This window comes from Trachurus trachurus (assembly GCF_905171665.1).
Source record: "Trachurus trachurus genome assembly, chromosome: 4".
Classification (NCBI taxonomy): domain Eukaryota; kingdom Metazoa; phylum Chordata; class Actinopteri; order Carangiformes; family Carangidae; genus Trachurus; species Trachurus trachurus.
The window spans coordinates 25,852,102-25,870,596 of record NC_139898.1 but is presented as its reverse complement, the minus strand read 5'-3'; the positions used below and the strand labels follow the sequence as shown (position 1 = coordinate 25,870,596).

The window sequence follows — 18,495 nt, the reverse complement described above, 5'->3', positions numbered from 1 at the left end:
CCGCTCTCTCTCGTCTGAATGCGGCACTTTACACTGTGGAGTTAATGTTTTATTTCCATCTCTGGTGGTTGGAGTTGATCTGTGATCCTCAGCTTGCTTTGTGCTGAGAGAACACCTGGTGAACTGAGGTTTGTAGGCAGGCGAACGTATGTGGGCGAGTGCGTGTGTGTGTGTGTATATGTGTGTGTTTGTGCACACGTGTTCGTGCCCCCACATCATGGCTCAGCGGCTGACATGTGAGACTGGAGTCTGATTGGATTCCACGCTCCAGAAACATTAAATTCAGTGACTCAGAGACAAAGGTTGAAGGCAGGTGTGTGTCTGTGTGTGTGTGTGTGCTCAGTGTTTTCCATCACATGTGTTTGGGTGCATGTCCACCTGCACCTGTGTGCTTGTTTAAGTGTGTCTAAGTAAAGATTGCATATCTTTTCTGGGCATGTACCTGTACCTATACCTATACATAGATGTTTGCTATATAGACTGCCAGTGCTAGTGCATGCTGGGAGAGGGTTCAATTCTCCTTCAGATCAAGGTCAATGAGCTGTGCCCTATCTCCCAGCTCCATCTATTAGCTGTCTAGCGAAGGGTCTGGGGATGGATGGATAGAAAGCTTTGACCCCGAGTTAAACACATTCACCCGCGGGTGGAGAAGGTTACTGTCAAGATGTAATCAGTTACAGATTACTGATTACCTATTTAAAATTGTAATTGGTAGAATAATCTATCGGACAGATGTGGTTAATTAACTGTCAAGAGTCTCCCACAACACAATCTGATTCCTTTCAAGTCTTTTTTTTTTTTAACTCTCTTTAACTAATTCCCCCAGAGTGTAGATCTCTGTTATTTATTGAATCCGGCAGGGTTTTCTGACCATCCATTATAAAGTTATATATAGCCAGCATTTATAGTTTTGTTTAGAATTTTATTGTAACAAATTGTTTATTGTTGCCAGGTCTGGTGACTCCTACTGAATGTAATCTGTTTCCCCTCACATCTGGCCATCTATCCTCTCCACCTTTATCTGCTACAATATCAGCCTGCCTGCTGTTATGGGGATGGGTCCCTTTGGATGGGAAAGGACATCTCACATCTATCAATGAATTCCACCCGTGCTCCTCTGAGCACCTGTCCCCTCTTACCCCTCCCCGTACCCCACCTCCCTTTTTCCTCTGTTTCTGAGGATTGGTTATGGTCTGTGTTAACTGAAAGGCCACCTCCACCACCGAGTCTTGGTGTGTGTCAGCTTTGACGTAGCCAGGTGACAAGATGAAAGGAACCAAACTGACACACAGACGAAAACCCCCGGGCTCTGGGAGCTCTACCAGGGAAGTGGCAAATGTATTATACTGTATGTGATGATGTTTCAGTGCTGACAGGTGCAGGTTTTATTTATAGGAAATCTGGACATTACTACCAACAATCCAAGTGACCTGAAATACAGTATAACTTTTTATTTGTGATTAAAAAAATGTTTTAAATGATGTTCCTAGAAAGAATCAGATTTGTCAAAGCAGGATCAGAATCGGCACCTAATTGTTAGATGCCAATGATCAAATAATAACTCTGATTTTCCAAATCCATTAAAAAATATAGGATATATAAAGCAGTTTCCGGTGTATACTGTATACTGTATGCCCTCCAATCTTCCATACAGTATTAATCAGGCAGTTATAGCTGAGGTCTGGAAAAACCTTGATGCCCTCGAAGACCTTAGAGGAAGTTGTGGGAGGATGAGTTTAATGCAGCTTGTGCTCCTTTGAATATCAAACTCAAACCAAAGTTGTTGTTTTTTATCAATAAGACAAAATTTGATGAACTACAAGCCACCTGCCTTGTTTCCTGTGGTGGGTATAGCTACGTCTATAGCTCAGTATCCCTGTGGGAGCCAGACTAACAAGCTGCTTATCCTGGCCTTGCTGCTGATAGCGAACTGACTAAGCTCTCTGCATTAATGAAAAACTCCTTGGTGTTTAGTCTGACTAGCAACACATTATCACCCTCTGGGATGATGGGAAATATGTTTATAATTTCCATCAGCAAAAAAAAAAAAGCCTCTTGTTGTTAGCAGGGAAAGTTTTAATAATCACTTTATTTGCCCGAGTGTTTGTTTGCACCAACACCTTACATGACCCCCAAACCACCTGAGCTTCTGCCGGGATGCTGCTGATGTTGTTTATGTGCTTGTGTTAATTAAATTACTTAGATCTGAGTGGGGATGATTAGCATGCTAGCAGTAATAGCTAGCAGGGAATCCAATAGCCTATTATCATAATGAGTCCCTTTGGCGTTCTGTGTGGGAAGGTAAGAGAGAGAGAGAGAGAGAGAGAGAGCGGTTATGTCTGTCACCAACAGAGGAGAGTTACATCAAAGGACGACTGTTTTTTTTTTTTTTTTTCCTAAACAGGAAATATGATTTAAATTGATTTGTCCAACCTGTCTAGAATTAGATAATGTCACTTCTGGGATATGGCAAAGAGCAAACATGCTGTTTGGCATTAACACACACGAACATACGCACACACACACACACACACACACACACACACACACACACACACACACACACACACACACACACACACACACACACACACACTCTCTCACTTGCAAGATATAAAAAGTCGAAATATTATTTATCATTTTTGGGATAATTTTCTTGCTGTCAGAAGCCTTGAGCTATTTCGGAAGATGAAATAAACACTCACACAGACAAATATACAGTCTCCACAGGTTTTCCTCTACAAATATTCACAGGTACACACACAGACACACACAAACACTTCTGCAGGGGGGGTGGGGGGGTTCTGCACTGCGGCAGGCACCTGCAGCTGTGCCCCAGCTCTACTCATTATACACCTGTTTCCACACTCTGGACTTCTGCTGCACATATGCTCCCGACCTTGTGCTAAATATGGTCAGCATGATGTTGATCTGGTGGTGTTTTTAAGTTTAATCACAGTCACATTCATTGTTTGAAGGGCTGAGATTTTGTGGTTTCATTTTGAAATGATGTTTATTTTGCCTTGAATAATTCATATTCATACACTTCCCCCCATGAGGCACTAGTGGTACCTGTGTTTTTTCTTTTTTTTTGTTTCTCTTTTCCTTGGCTCTTTAACAGCCAATGTGAATCCTCGTTTGTTTCCTCCACCTGCTACACTTTGCTCCGCCACACTTCCAAGGAACATGTGCTTTAAAACTAAGCTCCTTCGCTCCATGCACAGTCTCCAGTTCGACTTTAGATAAAAACTTTTTCCTGTTTCTCTCTCCTGGCACTAAAACCCAAGAGCAAAGGAGGAATATCTGGAATTGCCCTTTGCTCATTAACTCTAAATTTTAGCACCGACACTGTCTTTCATTCCCTCTCCGGAGAGGAAGAGGAAGCTATATCGCTCCATATATTCCCGGTTCCCCAAGGATCTTCAATATGCGTTGATAACTATATCTGTTCTCAGGCTCACATTTTCTCTCATCTACTCCCACTTGCACTAATGTCAACTTTAGGTGGATGTGAACTTTATTTGACAGTTGACTTTGACAGTTAGTCACTCTATTAGCAAGAACAAGAACAATCTGATTTATATAGCTTATTATATGTCATGTATAGAACGTAAAGAAACGTTTTCCTTTTTCCCACCTCCTGCAGATGCCAAGGCCTGCCCCTCCAAAGAGTTCCAGTGCCGTAACGGGAAATGCTTGGCTCCCATCTTCGTGTGCGACGGCGACGACGACTGCGGGGACGCCAGCGACGAGGAGAAGTGCTCCGCTCCCACCTGCGGTCAGCACGAGTTTCGTTGCAACGACTCGGAGTGCATTCCCGCCCTGTGGAGCTGTGACGGCGACCCGGACTGCAAGGACAAGTCGGACGAGTCCATGGAGCGCTGCAGCCGCAGGACGGAGCCCCAGAAACCTCGCTGCCCGGTGGGCGAGTTCCAGTGTGGGAGCGGGGAGTGTGTCCACATGAACTGGAAGTGTGACGGGGATGCGGACTGCAAGGATAAATCTGATGAAGCAAACTGCCGTAAGTCGACGGGTTGAATCTGTTTGGAAATGAAAGAACTTGTTTGAAAATCCCCCAAAACATCCTAGTATTGTACTACTAAGAAATCACAGCACAGCACAATACACCATTTCCCCAGTGCTTTAAAACTCCAGTGTTATTTAAAATGACTGGAAAAATCTATGAAAGAGACGTATTATTGACATATTCTTTAATTAAAACGAGCCTGTGTAGTTCTGCTGAAACTACTTGATCATTTTCAGTGTGAGCCTCGTGTCTTGCTACACGATGCAGCTTCACAGGTTTGATTTACTGAGGAAAAATAAGCCACAAATTACACTGGTAATACACAATAAATTACAGTTGTAGTTTTTTATTGTAATGAAGGAATATGTCATACAATTGCAGCGTATTGGTTCTTTTCTGTAATTTATCTGTTCTATAGCACAAAGGCCATGAGCAGCACCTATTAGTTCATTGTTGGCTGCGGTAAAAAGTTAATACCATTCTCAGCCTTTAATGAAGGTGATTAATAGATACCAACAGTAACGTATCCTTTGTTGTGGAACAATGTGTGTGGCTGCCCACCACTAAAAGACTACACTTCAAACGCTGACACGCTGTGTATTGTCAACAAAAGACTCTGTGACAAATCTTGTTGTGCCACCAAAAGACTGAAGGAAGATCAATGCAAACTTTATCACGATGATCCATGGAGTGTGTTGCCATGCAACCATTTGATGTGCGGACACAGACAGCGAGTGAGCGTGCGTATATGTGCGTGTGCATGTGGGAGGTGAAGGTCCTTCATCAAGCGAGACCCCCATCTGGTCTCCTCTTCACACTCCCACACACCACTCAGGGAGATGACAGCAGCCTCACATGTATGACATGATACAAGCCGCACTGTGCTGCCACATATTTGAACACACACACACACACACGCACACTGAGGCTTTGAGAAGGTTTTAACAGACATGGATAAAGAAAACATCTGTTGTGACACGAACATTCACAAATATGCAGAATTTCACGCGCATGCAAATGCTGAAGCTGAAATAATCACAGTCATGGTGGGTTGGTGGAAATACTCAAAAACCCCTCAGTCTTCTGTAATCACTCTAAAAGTGAAGAACCATATGAACCAACACACAAGCACCTATTTCCATATATTGATCAGTGCACATACTGCATAATAATACGCTCTAAAACCCTCCCACCTCTCCATCGCACTGATTTTTGTCCTCCAGACGGCCAGTAGGTGATTATTTATTGCCTTTCAGATCCAGACAAGTATGTACTGTAGGTATGCACTCTTTGATGGGATAGGCCTTGAATAGGATGAAAGTGACATACAAATAAACATCACAGTCTTCTAAAGAGGAGGCGTTCAGGAACTCAACCCACCCCGTTCTTTCAATCTATATTATATTATATATAGTATATTTATATGTATGACATTGGTTCCATGGGCTTTTCCCATTCTTCTACATATATTACTGTACATGTTTTATGATTATTATTATTACCACCATGTGATTTCTTTTTGTCCTAACAAATGTGTAGCCTCAGCTTAACAAAGCTAAAGTTAGTTTGCCTCATTTCCAATTTAAGTCTGTTCTCAGAAGCTTCACTTTGTTTGCTAGTTTGCGTGCTAAATAATTTGTGATGTGATGATGTGTTATGTGGTGTTTTAATAATAGCATAAATAATGCGCTCAGTTCAGTAGCATAATTGCATAGTGACAGTGGCATCAAGTCAAGTGGCCTTGCCTGGTCTACATGTGTCTGTGGAACCATCTGTCTCGATGACCTTGTGTATTATTTTGCAAATAGGATGAGACAGGAGCTGCATGTGTATTTGATTGGGTCTGTGTGCTTGCTCATGAGAGTGTGAACGCAAGTGGGCGTGTGCTGGTTTTTGTGTCAGATGAGATGTATTAGTTTGAGATGTCTGTGTTATGCAAATGGTGAGAGCAGAGCTCAGCTGAGGGAGGTGCAACATTTTAATGTAAATGAGAAATGTGAGAATCATGGCATCGCTGCAGTTTGTTCTCTCCTCCTCCTCCTCCTCCTCCTCCTCCTCCTCCTCCTCCTCCTCTGTTCGGCTCATTCCCACAGACCCCGTCCCCCTGGGTATCATCGCCCATCTTATTTGAAACATCTGTCTCAATAATCTTGTGTTATTTCATAGACAAGCTGAGACAAGTGACTGTGAGCAGGGTGGCAGGAGGTTAATGTAAATGAGAAATGGTCAAATCGTATCTCTCGTCGCTTCTCTTCCCTCCACCCTGCCACCGTTGCTGCAGATGGCAATCCATTATTATTACTATTCATCCTGGGGATTTATCATAATTAGCTGAGCTCAGATCCCAATCATTTGGCTGAAAGAATCAGCACATTTTGTGATGGCACAGGATTATGTCTTCCACACTTTGCTGATTTTAGCATTAACATGTGTTTGTCTCCATTTATTTATTCTCTTATGAGTCTCGAGTCAGCTCCCCTTGTACCTTCATGTAAATGTGCACACCTCCTGCTGCACGCATGCATTTCTGTTTGGTCATTTTCATGTGTTTGTTCACATACACCCCATGTGCACATTTTGTAGATGCACGCTCTGCTGGCGTGAAACAGTGTGTGGCTGTGTGTTTCATGCCATATTTCCTGATATGGTGATTGTGTGCCACGTATTTTTGTGGCCTCCGCAGCAATTGATCACGGCTGCCTTCAGTCCCTCGGCAGAGCTAGTCCAAAACACAAAACATGAATAATTAAACAGCCAGTTAAAAAGACGGATGAGTTAAATAAACCTGCCCTCTGCTGTTAGAGCAAGCAGGGGAAAAAAATACCTACTGTATATGCACTCGCACATACACACATGCTCAATAGGTCACTAGATGTGCATTTTCCTCAGACAGTGAATGAATACCCGCCTGGTTTTCATTTCCATTGGGGCTTTTTCTGCAGTTGTAGGGGTTGTGTATGACCGATTACTCCTGGATTGAAAGGCACTGATGTAGGGAACAAAACTACACGCTGTGCTCATATGTGAACAGAAGAAGACAATAAATGATGAGCTGAATGTGACTGTGGGAACGTTTTCGAAATTTGTGTTTTTGCCATAATCCCTATAGTCATAGCAGTAGGTTTGTTACCTTTAATTGTCAGTGTAAGCTATTTTTAGAACAGCGGAGCAGAGCAGAGCTACAGTATGCTATGGAGGCTAATGGAATTTCTTGATTTCCCTTATTAAACTCATCAAATACACAATCCAACAACTCCAAAATGCTCTTATCTCATAGCGTGGTGAATGTGCAGGTCGCAACTTGTCCACCAGAGTGTTTTGGAGTTGTTGGATTGTGTATTTGATGAGGGAAACCAAGAAATCCCTGAATGAACTATTCCTTTAAGACCAAGGTACAGTAGATGAGACCGATAGATGATGTTTTTATTGTTATTATCTTCAAAAATCCACCTAATTCTAAAATACGTGTGTGTGTGATTTGTGTCTCTCAGCCTTGCTCACATGTCGGCCGGATGAGTTCCAGTGTGGGGATGGCTCCTGTATCCATGGCACCAAACAGTGTAATAAAGTCCACGACTGTCCGGACTACAGCGACGAAGCCGGTTGTGTCAACGGTGAGTGCCGGAGGGGGGAACTGATTATCAGCAGCGCAACACATCATCACTGACATGATGCAGCAGTTAGTCCAACGTCCACTTCTCCTCTAAACATTGGGATAAAATTGCAAATTCTTTTGCTAAGAAAACTGGTGATGTAACCCCCTGACAAGTTCAGTCTCTGTGCAAATCATCAGCTTCAGGCAGAGTTTTCAGTCTTTTGTTATACTTGATTTACCCTAAAAAATTGTCAACTCCAGTACTCTCTGCGAGGTTCACAGGGGACACAGCAGAGTGGAGCACAGATGGCTGCAGTTGGCTGCACCAGTTGATTCTTCCCCATGAGAAAGTGTTGAAAAAGACACGTTTTAACTGAGTAAGAGAGGAGTGGATGTGTAGGAAACTACAATGTCAAAGTATATAAAAACTCTCATTATGTAAGATTTTACATCCCATGTGATGCATACAGTACAAGGGGTGTCCACAGTTTTGTTTGTCTTTTACCTCACACCACATATGACATTACACAGAACTGACAACTACACAGTTAGCGTGCTATATCCATTAGTAGACGCTCAATATCACCTCTGTTCTGTTGTGTGCCCCCTGTTCTGCCATAATCAAATTTTTATTGCTCCCTCAAAAGAGCCAGCTCAGTTGCCACTTGCTTGTTATAACAAAATCCTGTTGTACTTGACTTGTGCTTTTAGAGCCTGCAGCCTTACCTTCTTTCATACAGTATTACCACCTGTATAGTGTCTTTATAGCTCATGGTCGTCATCAGATGCTGTGACAGGCAATGTCTTGAAGCCATGGCCAGGCAGTAATCTGTTTTGTTTTGTTTTGTTTGTGAGTGAAAAAAACAGGCACATTTTTCTGCATCTGGATTCTGTACAAAATAGTGACATTTATCTTTGATCTGGTGAAAAATCCATCATAACTGCACGTTTATGATGTTGCAATTAAAACATAGCAATAATAAAAGTGCAAGTACTCCAACATGAAGTGCTGTTTTGCAGTGGATCTCTCACTAGTCTCTCTTGCTAACCAGGCTGGGCATTGTGCCTCTTGGCCTATTTTCTGTCCAGCAGCCCTGATAATAATAATAATCTTTATTGATGGAGCGCTTTTCATAAAGTGCTTCACAAGGCAACAAAATAAAACTCAAAGACAGGTCAAAACATCATGAATCATCAGACACTTTTTCATTTCACTTATCATTTCAAAAGAGAGTTCAAATCCAAAGACCTACAACCCCTGCCCCTCACCAAGGCATGAAAGGATCCAGTTCAGAAACACTGTTGCCAGAAAACCAACCTTAGCTTTAATAAACCAACATCTGATTAAAAGTGAAAGTCTCAGGCACTTCCTTTCCTTTGGGCTTCACGGGCTTCTGTGTTTATTGTCCTCAATAAACTCTGCCAATTAAAATCTCAACAAAACATCTTGAACATTACATTTCACTGCTCTACCTATAACCTGCCTATATTTATAGGTAGCTGTAGCTAATTAATTTATGTATCAAGCACTGCCTGAGAGCTCTTACTGAAAGAAACAGCCCAGATATGCTTCCTGCCTGACTCTCTGTATAAACTACAATCAGCTTTCACAGTACGACTTGCTAAGGAGTCATATTTCTTGAACCCACTCGCCTTTTATTCCCTAAAATAATGAGAGTTTTTCTCTCACTGGAACTGACTGTACTACAAACTATGTTTAAAATCAACATCTTGGTAGCATTGAAGTTCAACTGGCAGAATACTAATGTGGCTCAGCAGGGCATGATTTTTTTTTTTTTTTTTTCCCGAAATGCCCTCTAAAGCTGCTGGACTCAGTATATTTTTAGCTGGAGAGTGATGCAGTATACGGTGAGTGAAAGCCTCATCTTTAACTTTGCTGTATGTCGTGTCCTCCTCGCCACAGTTACCAAGTGTGACGGGCCCAGGAAGTTCCGCTGTAAGAACGGCGAGTGTATCGACAGCAGCAAAGTGTGTGACAATGTGAAAGACTGCAAGGACTGGTCGGATGAACCCATGAAGGAGTGTGGTAAGATTCACTCTCCTCACACACACACACAAACACATACACACCCATTACTCCTTCAGGCTCAAAGCACCTGTATGTACATATGTAACAGCACTGATGCACACATTAATTCCAGGGCAGCATCAACTACTTCTGATGTGGGTGGTCACTCCTCTAAGTAAAAGGAGCTTCATTTGATCAAGGCAGAGTAAATCAGGACGTTTCTGAACTGCCTTGATATGATCAAAGGCCCGAGCGACTCTGCCCTGAAGTGTGATCTTAGCCGAGGAAATCGTGACTGGACTACGTTAACCCATAAGGAGCCACACTGATTACCCCACACACCGTAGATAATTACCACTTAGCGAGGTTCAGTCACGGACTTCACAGCAGCAATCCAGCTGCAAAGCGGACTGAGGCAGTTGAGAGCAACATACCTGTTTTTGCAAAAAAAAAAAAAAAAATCTATCAAGTAAATGTAGCTCATGTAATTGCAATTGAAGCAACTTGTGATGTATCCGTGAAATATCACTCAAGTTGCATGTATGAGCAGAAGTCCCTGAGATTACTCAAGGAGACGGGAGAGTGTGAGTGCGCTGCCCTTTCAGCTCGCTCTGATCTCGAGGCAGATGGATACACACACCATAATGAGATTGCCCTGGAACCATATCATTAATGTTGTACATGATCTTTTTTTGTGCGTCTAAAGGCAAACCTGCGCCTCCTCTGTGTTTTTAGTCGTTAACTGACAACTACTATTATCCACCACCGTCAGAAAGTGGCAGTTCCCGGCCGAAGCCACGGGAAAATGGCTGAAAGGGAATTTATGAATGAGTCAACGGGAGGAGGGAAAATACTGTAAATCCTTCAGACGTAAATTACACTTTAAAGCCAAAAGTATATGGACAGCTATTCATTACATCCATATGATAGCTGAATATGTTATTATACATGAGAAAAAATCTAAAAACTCCCAGCACACACTAGAGCGGATTGACAAATTTATTGTTTCGCGTGTTGCTTCGTCAGATTCACTGTTGATTGTCATCTAAGTAGACCAGGTGAATTACACCCTAATCTTTACAGCCTGACAATCATTCCATGAAATACACATACACATTTATTCAAAGGCATATAAATACCATACATCGGAATCCATCTACTAAATGTAGTATCTCCTCCTGGACGTATATTAGCTCACTTATTATTTTTGATATACACATTTATATATTATTTGTGTTACTTTTTCTTACTCACTGTATACACACTCTCTTCTTTTATACATAATGAGTTGGTACAGTTTAATTAGATTGTGTATTCTTATCTCATTGTTGTAATGGGTCCTAATTATACTTCTTTATTATATTCGCTTTTTTTAGATCTTTTTTTCTGTATATTGACATTTTGTCGATGGATTCCTATTTATGCTGCTTTTAGCCCTTGTTAATAAATACATTTGTCTTTTCTTTTTTTTTTTCACTTTTATTCATCCTGCACCAACTGGCACCTATATGAGAAGAGAGACTTGCTGTGCACGGGACTTACAAACTTTTTTATGTTATTATACATACCAACATTTTGGGAGAATTGTCCCTACAAATATTTGACTGAACTCGTTTGTGTAAATGTGTGGACTGAAAACATATCAGGTAATTCTTATGTCACCTCTACAACATTAAAAAGTCCTCTTTTATTTTGGAGTGCTGGTGGCGCTGGTGAAACTGAACCTACGCCCTTGTGTTATTCCAAAGCCATGGGCATTAATATCCTGCCGCAACCAACATCCTTCTTTCTTTTGGCAAATCTGTTTACATCCTTGTGGGACCTGGCTGCAGGGGTCTGCTCCTATTCAGCCTCAAGAGCATTAAGGAGCGCTGTGAGCAGCAATGTCAGGCGATAAAGCTTGGCTTGTCGTCAGCGTCCCACTTCATCTTAAAGGTCCCAGCCTGCCAAGGTTTCCACTCCAAACTCTGAATACAGTTTCTTTGTGTCTGTCCTTCGTGGGTTTTTGGAAAAGCGCGTGATCTTCGCCAAACTGCTGACACAAAGTTGGAATCATCCGAAATGTCATTTTGTGGTGTAACGCCAGAATTTCCCGTTCACATAAGCGAGATTAGTCACCAGTCAGGGGTGGTATTACTCAGCCTGTGGTGTCATAAGGTTTCTTTCTCATCCACGAGGGTCAACTTGAAATAGGGAATAAAGTTTGAAAGACTTTTTAACAGGACAGGACGCTACAGTGTGATGATCTATTCTGAGATGTGTTGTATCCATCATTTGCAGAGGTCGACCCACTTTAACATCCGCGCTGACCGTCAAAACAGAAACGACCCAAACCTCTACATACTTCTGGCCTTTAGTTTATTCTGCAGTCGCTCTGCTGGATGAAAACAAATCAGTTAAAATAGGTTTTCATGCTTTGACTTACTTTTCCTTTCATATTATGATACTGTGTTGTTATCTCATGGGATACATGCATCTTTAATTTTAGTTCAACGTCATGCTAATTTCTCGCAGTCATTTACTTCTCTCATCCTCTCCTGTCAGTCTCTTTTGGTTTCTATTCTTACTCTCTTTCTCCTTCTCATCAAGTTTCCCGTTTTTCTCTCTTAGTCTCACAGTTTCACAGCGCTACCTGTAGCCTTGAAGCTTAAATCTTTAATGTTAAACCGGTAATGAAGTACCAGCTTTAGCTTCCGGCAGCGATCCCTCTCCGTTCCCAGGAGGGTTGCTGGAAGACAAAGGGATAAATGGAGGTGCAGAAACCAGATTCAAAAGGGAAGGGGGACTCGCACGAGGGAGGATGACTGAGAGATATAGTCCAATCTGTTCTGTTAAAAACAAAACACGGAGGAAACGGGGAGGGAACAGGATGAGAGGATGAAGGAGAGCGTGTGCTCATGGTGGAGTGGCACCTGGTGCACACGGCCAAGCTCCCTGTTGGAAAGTGGATTGGTTCCAGGTGTGTTTGGCTAAGACTGTGCCTGTGGGCCATGAATATATACACATAAACACACATGCAGGCGGCCACACATAAATACACCAAACACACTCATTCATACGCCTGTCTGTCTTTTTCTACCACCTTAAAGCTCGCCGTCTTGTCTTTTCATACAGTCATTTCATGTGTACAGGCAGAGCTGACAGGACAACATTGTCATAACTGGCAGGATGATTAAAACTCAACACACACACGCGCACACTTATGACCATGTTTAGTGTTTTTGTTTTTTTGCCCGTGTCTATATTTGTGTCTTACACATTCTCTATTGTTCTCTACAAAAATCCTACTGGAGTTATTTAATCAATATTCAACTCCTCGCTCTTTCCTTCCTTCCTTCCATCCCTCCCCTCCTCCTGTCCCTGACCCTTCTCCTTCCTCCCACTGCCCCTCTCTCTCTCTCTCTCTCTCTCTCTCTCTCTCTCTCTCTCTGCAGGCCTGAATGAATGTGCTGACAACAATGGCGGCTGCTCCCACATCTGCAGGGACCGTAGAATTGGTTATGAGTGTGACTGTCCCTCTGGCTACAAACTCTTGGACAAAAAGACTTGTGGAGGTAAAGGGGAAGAAAAAAAAAAAGTTATGCGACAGAAGTGCTGCCAAACCTGCTTGAGCCTTTTTTCGGCTTTGCTTTGAAGTTCTGTTTGAGAGATCTGGATTTCACACGGCTATCAACCTTATTTTTGACCCTATTCTAGTTAAAAGAACAGTTTGACATGACCTGGGCTGAGGTGAGCTCAGACTCAGTTTAACATAAAGAGTGGAAGTAGAAGTGAACTGCTGTAAAAAATAAAAAATAAAAAATAAAAAAAAACTTCCGCTGCCATCCACTGTAACATGAACTTGTTTACACATTGTTGCTTCATTATTTTACACCTGCAAAAACACAAAAGTGAGGCAATATTTCCAAGATTTAAAAGCAGAAGTTGGAGTTATTAACTGACAAGTTCTCTCACAAATCCTGTCTTTACAATGTGTTTGTCAGGTCCAGATTGCTGGATGGATCTATAAAAGATTAGAGGAGACGCTCTCCTAAGCTCATTACCGCAGTATATTACATCAAGACACCGTCAGTTATAGTCAAAGTGTTATGATTTTGCCATATTTTACTGTAATGTTTTGCTGATTTACGTACAGGGTTGTTAAAGCTGTTCACCTGTTCTCACCGTGTTGAGTGTAATTGGCTGTATCGACTGTAGCTGGAGATGCTGTGCGGAGTTGATAGGCAGAGAGATGCATCACAGATTATCATATCTTGTATGAGTCCCTAAAACCACAATAACATGCTTCAACATTTCTAGCTCTAAATCAGAGCAAACAAAGCATAAATAAATGAAAGAAATGAAAGTTGTTTTACTTTGGACAGAGTCTGTAATAGGGCTGGGTAAAAATATCGATTCAGCAATGCATTGCAATTCTTTTCTCTGCAATTCAATATCGATTCAGCAATCTTCTGAATCGATTCAAGCCCCTGGCCAGTGGGGGCGCTGCGAGCAACACCCTTGTGTGATTCGCGCTGTACGGACGGGGGCCGCACTAGACCAAACCATAACAATATGGGAGTGAGTAGCAGCAGCAGCGTTAAGCCAGCGCCTTCAAACCTGAAAGCAGATGTGGGGATTCATTTTGTATTTATAGGCGCCGATTCCGTGGGTGCTCCGGTGCTCAAGCACCCACTGACCAGGTTGAGCCACCAGATGCGCATTTCTCCGTGCCGCGAAAAAGCTAAAGTCAGACCGACAACTGCCCCCTTGTGTTAAGCACACGTTGTTATTGATATTGTAGCGTCAGACCCGACGACAAGTCAACAACATAACACAAACTTATCTGACAGCTGCTCTCACTTCTTCCTCTGCTCCTCCTCACTCACTCACCTACACACAGACAGGACTCTGTCTTCCTCACACTCACCCCAGCCCCTCAGTTTCTCATCCCACCCAACTTAAACATCATAACAAGAACATTACTGCGGGGTCGCTACAATATTTTCAGTTGTGCAGTAGGCTATTATTAATAATATTGTTTTGTATTGTTTTATTACTCAAAATGTTATGAGTTATTTTCCAAGAGGAAAGTAACACATAGCCTAATTTAAATTTAGCTGCACTGTAGTTCAGTGTTAAAGCAGTGTCATATTTTGTTATGCTATGAGTTATACTATGGCTGTTCATAAGGCATGAAACTAAACAAATAATTATTTAAAAAAAAAAAAAAATCTGGTACTCTTATTTGTGTATTTCTGCTTGATACTGAATCGATATCGAAGCATTTCAATCAATATCGAATCGAATCGATATCGAATCGAATCGTGACCTAATGAATCGAAATCGAATCGAATCGTGAGATTCTCAACAATACCCAGCCCTAGTCTGTAAATCCAGTTCATATTGGTAACACGGGTTCATTGGCTGGGCAGATGATTTTTTTTTTTTACATAATTACTTTACTTATTATAGCAAGCATTTTTTTTAATGAAATGCTGTGTGGGTCTTCACATACAGTATTTATGGCCTTGAGATCAATGGGTTTGTGTAAATTTGGTGCAGATCCAGATAATAATCAGAAATTTGAAGAACCTGCCTTTGCTCCATCTACTTATTATCAATAGTTACTGTACATAAATTTTGAATATGCTGCCAGCAGCATTTAGGAACACTTTTTCATCAGTTTTTCATTCAAAATGCAACGTATGAAATTCCACAATAACAAAAGCAATTTCAACAGAGCAACGTGATAATTCATACAGGGCGTGTGAGTTGTGTAATTCTGACGTCTCCGACTGTTTCCTCTTTTTTCTTTGGTGTTTCTATTACAGTAAGTAAGAGCAAGACAGACGTGTGTTGGATTGTTTGGCCTTGGTCGGGGATGAGCTCCACTGAGTGCAATTCTAGTTGTGAATGAAGTAGCCAGGAGAAAGTTTTCTGTCTGCAGACACACTATTCATTCGTATAAAAAAAAAAACGAGAGAAAAAAAACAGTCCAGCCTGTCAAAACTCACACTATAAAGCGAACCAACAAGTACTTACATCTAACACACAGAAAAGAAAAGATTGTCTAAATTAAAGAATTGTTTCTAAAGTTACAGCGTCCATGTTCCTTTAAGCAAGAATCCCTTGCCTTCTCTTGAAGCTCTTTACCCGACGGACTTGAATCCCTGAAACTCAATTTTAGGAATCAGACTCTGAAGTTAAGATTCTTTCTTGATGGATCATTAATGTCTTAGATACCGAACATGTTCTTATCTCATTCCTCATTCTCTTTAGACTGAAATAACTGCCTGTCTCCATTGTTTAGTTTGGATCTTGATTCCTCTGTGCCATGTTTCTCTCCACAGACATTGATGAATGTGAGAACCCAGACGCCTGCAGTCAGATCTGCATCAACTACAAAGGAGATTATAAGTGTGAGTGCTACGAAGGCTATGAGATGGACCCTGCCTCCAAGACCTGCAAGGCCGTGGGTGAGCCATTTATCACAGACACACACACACACACACACATACCCTCACATCCATTCACACAGGTAAAGACACACACTGTCGTAGATGGATGTTCTCACCAAAATAATCGAGAGCTACTCCTCTATACACAGTGCTTACTCTCCCATTCCAGCAGCCCTAACTACCGAGTCACATCCCACACTCTTCTTCTCACACGGTGGGTGAAAGGAGAGGCTTGCTTTGTATGCAGGCCCTGCACAGCAATCTGTGCAAAGATAAATATTTGCCATCTTTTTCTGTAGTCCTCACTAATGAAAAGTTTGCAGCCAGCTGCCTCTGCTCTCCCAGGAGTGTTAAGGGGAAGGATGTGTGAGGAGTAGGGGGTGTGTGGGTGGGGGTGGGGGCTGCCTACTCACCATAGGACACAGGTCTGTACCCCTTGTTGGCCTGGGTAAACACACCAGAACAGTTACTGTGAATGGAAATAAAAGCTTGTCCTCAAAGCTGCACCAGGCGAGATTGTTAGAGAAAAATGGTCCGCCTAAATTCTAAAGGCGAAAACGCAGCCATGGCTTGTTAGCTGCACCTACGGCTGCCTTTTTTTTTTTTTTTTTTTTGAAAAGCTCAATGTGAATTCTGTTGGTTTTTAATCAGTCTCCCCCGTTTTCAGTCTGTTACAGCTGGCTTTAGCGATAACGATGCTGTCTGTCAACAACCATTCAAACATGTGCAGATAACGTTTCCTGCCACTACTGACAAATTAGAGCTTGTGATGTGCAGTGATGTTTTGATAAAAGTGGATATACTGTACGTTTTACATCTGACAGTGCTGAGAAGAGACAGAGCAGTCCTGCACAGCGGTAATCACTTGTACTCAATTCATTAATAAAAAAAAAAAGCAAAAGCAAGCCAGACACTCGGTGCTGTTTAACATGCACAACAATAAATCCTCTCTGTTTAAAATAATTGAGGTCTACTTGCTGTACCTGCAGACCTAAAAGGGATTAGAAACTATAATCGCTGCATTATCAAGTGTTTTATCTGCAATATAAAGTTCTACTAGAGATATAACCTCTCGCTAAGGCAGCGTTAATGCCTTGCATCTACACCTCTACTTACAACGTGAATGAAATCCTCAACAGATTGAGTTACACAGCAAATTAACTTTTCTGCAGGAAAAAGAGAGGGGAGAGAGAGAAGAGCGTTATTAGTGATTACAGCCATCGGTCTTAGGTTGAGTCATTATAGGATGAACTGGTCTGGTAATGAGAGAGCTTAAAGCAGAAAACAGGCCCTCACTCTTCAGCTAAGTGGCATAAAAAACACCAATGATTGCTTCATGTGTCTCCGCGCGAATCTTTATTAGTGTGAGGTGGAGCAAACAGTCCCTGTCAGGGGCCGAGGCTTTTATTAGAGAGGAGGATAAGCAAGCAGAGGAGAAACAAGACAGATGGATGGACGCATTGTATGAATATATCTGCTCATTGATTTAATGCAGAGTTGCATCCGCACCGTTGGCTGCGGTGCATCACGTAGTATCGGGCCGAAGGAGACAGAAACAGGAACGGACAGATATTGTGACAGGATTATTGTTTATGTTTGAGCTTTATTTATTCAGAGCCGCAAATAGAGATGGGACCGTAAATACAGAGAAGCCTTCTGTGTGAAGCTGAGGTTCTGTGGACGTAATGAAGCTGCGTTTGCCCTGCGAACTCATTCGACACGTGTGTGTGCACTGTTTACCCAATCACACGCATGCACGCCCAAAAACATCAGGATGCATATACACTTATTTATTTAGAGAGGAGTCTTGTCAACATTCATACGGAGATGCAGTTCTCCTCCCGTGGCTGTCTGGCCATGAGGGATGCTGCGTCTTGTGATGGGATGTGACATGTGCCAAGTGACAGTATCATTTGCACATATTGAAGTTCAGGCTGTCGAACGCCAGGCTGTTTATTTGTGCTTGTATCTCGGAGGCACATGGCAAAAACACAATGTCATCATCATCAAGTTACCCAAACCCACACGGCCAGATATAGATGTGTTTTCCAGCATTTCTTACTTATGTTTGCTGTGGTTCGTGCAGATGATTGTGAGTCATTCAAAGCTGCGCAAAAGTCTCCACTCTGTGTGTTTCCCAATGTACGTTAGCGTTCATGTCACGCTAATCCTAGCATGTGGTTCCTGGCTCGGTTGATTCATTTCAGAGTCATATGAAACTGTTATTCTAGCCATGCTAATTAAAAGTAAAGTCCCAGGTTGGAGTAATAATGCGTTTCCCTTTCTAAGCTGGTGTGTGTGGGTGTTCGTGTTAATATGCTGCAGCGTCCATTAAGTCCCCCGAAGAAAGCCTTGCTCTACACTAATTGCATTCATTGTTTTTGTGTTTACACCTTTATGGGTG

The 18,495-nt window shown here is 42.1% G+C and overlaps 1 protein-coding gene across 1 annotated transcript in view; it reads left to right on the top strand.

Moving 5' to 3' along the window:
* lrp8 (low density lipoprotein receptor-related protein 8, apolipoprotein e receptor) overlaps window positions 1-18,495 on the top strand; it is a 181,690-nt gene that overhangs the window by 123,946 nt on the left and 39,249 nt on the right. The window contains exons 5-9 of the mRNA XM_083969399.1: window positions 3,647-4,021; window positions 7,519-7,641; window positions 9,547-9,669; window positions 13,086-13,205; window positions 15,984-16,109. Of these exons, the coding sequence (XP_083825525.1) occupies window positions 3,647-4,021; window positions 7,519-7,641; window positions 9,547-9,669; window positions 13,086-13,205; window positions 15,984-16,109 (867 nt within the window). The remainder of the gene's footprint in view (window positions 1-3,646; window positions 4,022-7,518; window positions 7,642-9,546; window positions 9,670-13,085; window positions 13,206-15,983; window positions 16,110-18,495) is intronic.